The sequence below is a fragment of the Diceros bicornis genome, chromosome 34 (genome assembly GCF_020826845.1).
Source record: "Diceros bicornis minor isolate mBicDic1 chromosome 34, mDicBic1.mat.cur, whole genome shotgun sequence".
In the NCBI taxonomy this organism is placed as follows: domain Eukaryota; kingdom Metazoa; phylum Chordata; class Mammalia; order Perissodactyla; family Rhinocerotidae; genus Diceros; species Diceros bicornis.
Window position 1 is genome coordinate 28,277,318 of NC_080773.1, and position 1,829 is coordinate 28,279,146.

Below are 1,829 nucleotides of genomic sequence, written 5' to 3' on the forward strand. Positions count from 1 at the left end.
TTTATTGTTGCATGAATTCTGAAGTTACGCACTGCAAACATTAGTAAAACCTCAATTACGTGAGCTTATCCATGATAATTATATAATATTACATCACAATTATTATTATAACCTATTGTTTATTTTGATAAAGATATTCTGCATGTCCTGTTAACATTCTCTGGTCAGCCAGACATAACTGTACTTAGGACTCTGAGTAGGATGAGTGAGTTACCTAGTGAACATTTTACAAATATATACAACTTACATATTTCTCATTAGATTAGGGGATTTTGTATTTTTTATCCAGACAAAGCACAGCCTGGATACACTGGATTCACGGCTCATGAGCAGAAAGGGACTGAGACTTGGGAAAGACAGGGTGCTTACTGAATTGGCGTTTAAGAGGAACCAGCTGGGATTATTAAAAAGAGCCAAAACTGCCTGAAAAATGGAGGAAAGAGTGTTAAAAAAGACAAAGGTGCTCACCAGGAGAAGGATGGTTTTGGTAGCTCTGGACTCAGGGGAGATCCTGAGGGAGACGGTGGTCTTATGAAGGTATTGAACCCTCTGCTTGTGCCTGTACAGGATGAAAAAGATGCAACCGCTGGACCAGAGCATGAGCTCCAAACAGAAAACATCAGGGATTGATAGCAATGCTGCATATAATGAGTCTCTGGTTTTGTCATGACGAACAGCAGAACAGTATCCAAAACTTTTTCTATTGGTTATGTTTTTGTGGCTCCCACTGCTAGTCAGAAACATAGGATAAATGACATTTATCAGCATTTGCAGGATCCAGCACAGGAAAATTGAAGGGACAATGCACTTGAGAGCTTTCACTTTAAGCTCTGCCCACCTCGAATTCCTGGGGCTGATCATCAAGGCCTGGACTACACTCAAGAGACAGGTGTTACAAATGGACACACCCCTGCCCACTGCACGAACATAGGGAAAAAATCTGCATTCAAAATCATTACCGACATGATACCACCCGAGAGATGATATTGTATAGTGGATTCCACTGGAGAACAGGACCAATAAGTTGGCTACAATCAAGTTCTTGATAATCAAATCTGTGGACCTTGTCTTACACCCAGTGAAATAAAGGAAGAGATAGTGGTAAAGAAGAAAGAAATTCCCCAGGATTCCAAATGAAGTCTGTAAGAAGAAGATCATTCCTACTGCCAAATCCCTGGCAGCCATCCTGTCACTTCTCCATGACTGATATTTGTCTTCTGAGCTAGAGGATCCTGCAGGGGAATAGGAGGTATGGGCCACATGTATCATGTCGACAGAAATCTAATATTCTAACTTACCAACAGTTCCTACTTTGAAATAATTACTTACAGTTTTTTCTGTCGTTTATAGCTTCCAAGAGTTGAAGGTATAATAATTAAAGAATGCTTGAGATGTATGAATTACTGCCATGAAGGCCACAGATGCAGTAATTTCTTTATTACTCACAAATTCATGAGGCAGTCACTATTACATTCCTTATAAAGGTGAGGACGACATATGCACACATAGGTTAAGTGTTTCCTCTAAATTCACACACTGGTTGGGAGCACAGTGGAGTTTTTAACCTGGTAACAAAGATGGTGCAATCAATCCATAAAATTCTGAAATACTAGTTAGCTCTGTTCTTCAAATAAACCAGACAAAGTCAGTTTTTTTTACACCTTGTCATTTAAATTTAGATTTTTAAAAAATCTGTAATGACAATTTTCCACGTATTTATGACAACTTATTTGATAGGCAAATATAAACTTTGACTAAAGCTTTAGAGATCTTAATAAAATGTAGATGCCCTAGTTGCAGTTTAAAAATGCAAGATCCTGTTCCAGTAC

General features: G+C 38.5%; 1 protein-coding gene across 1 annotated transcript; it reads right to left on the reverse strand.

The window, feature by feature from the left end:
• Positions 1 to 243: 243 nt before the first annotated feature.
• Positions 244 to 1,269, reverse strand: LOC131397299 (vomeronasal type-1 receptor 4-like). The gene has a single exon (XM_058530096.1). The coding sequence runs from the start codon at positions 1,267 to 1,269 to the stop codon at positions 244 to 246; it is 1,026 nt and encodes a 341-aa protein (XP_058386079.1).
• Between the last annotated feature and the right edge of the window lie 560 nt (positions 1,270 to 1,829).

What these genes read in the sequence shown, in the direction of transcription:
- LOC131397299 (XM_058530096.1), bottom strand. Translation starts at nt 1,269, where the DNA reads ATGATACATGTGGCCCATACCTCCTATTCCCCTGCAGGATCCTCTAGC.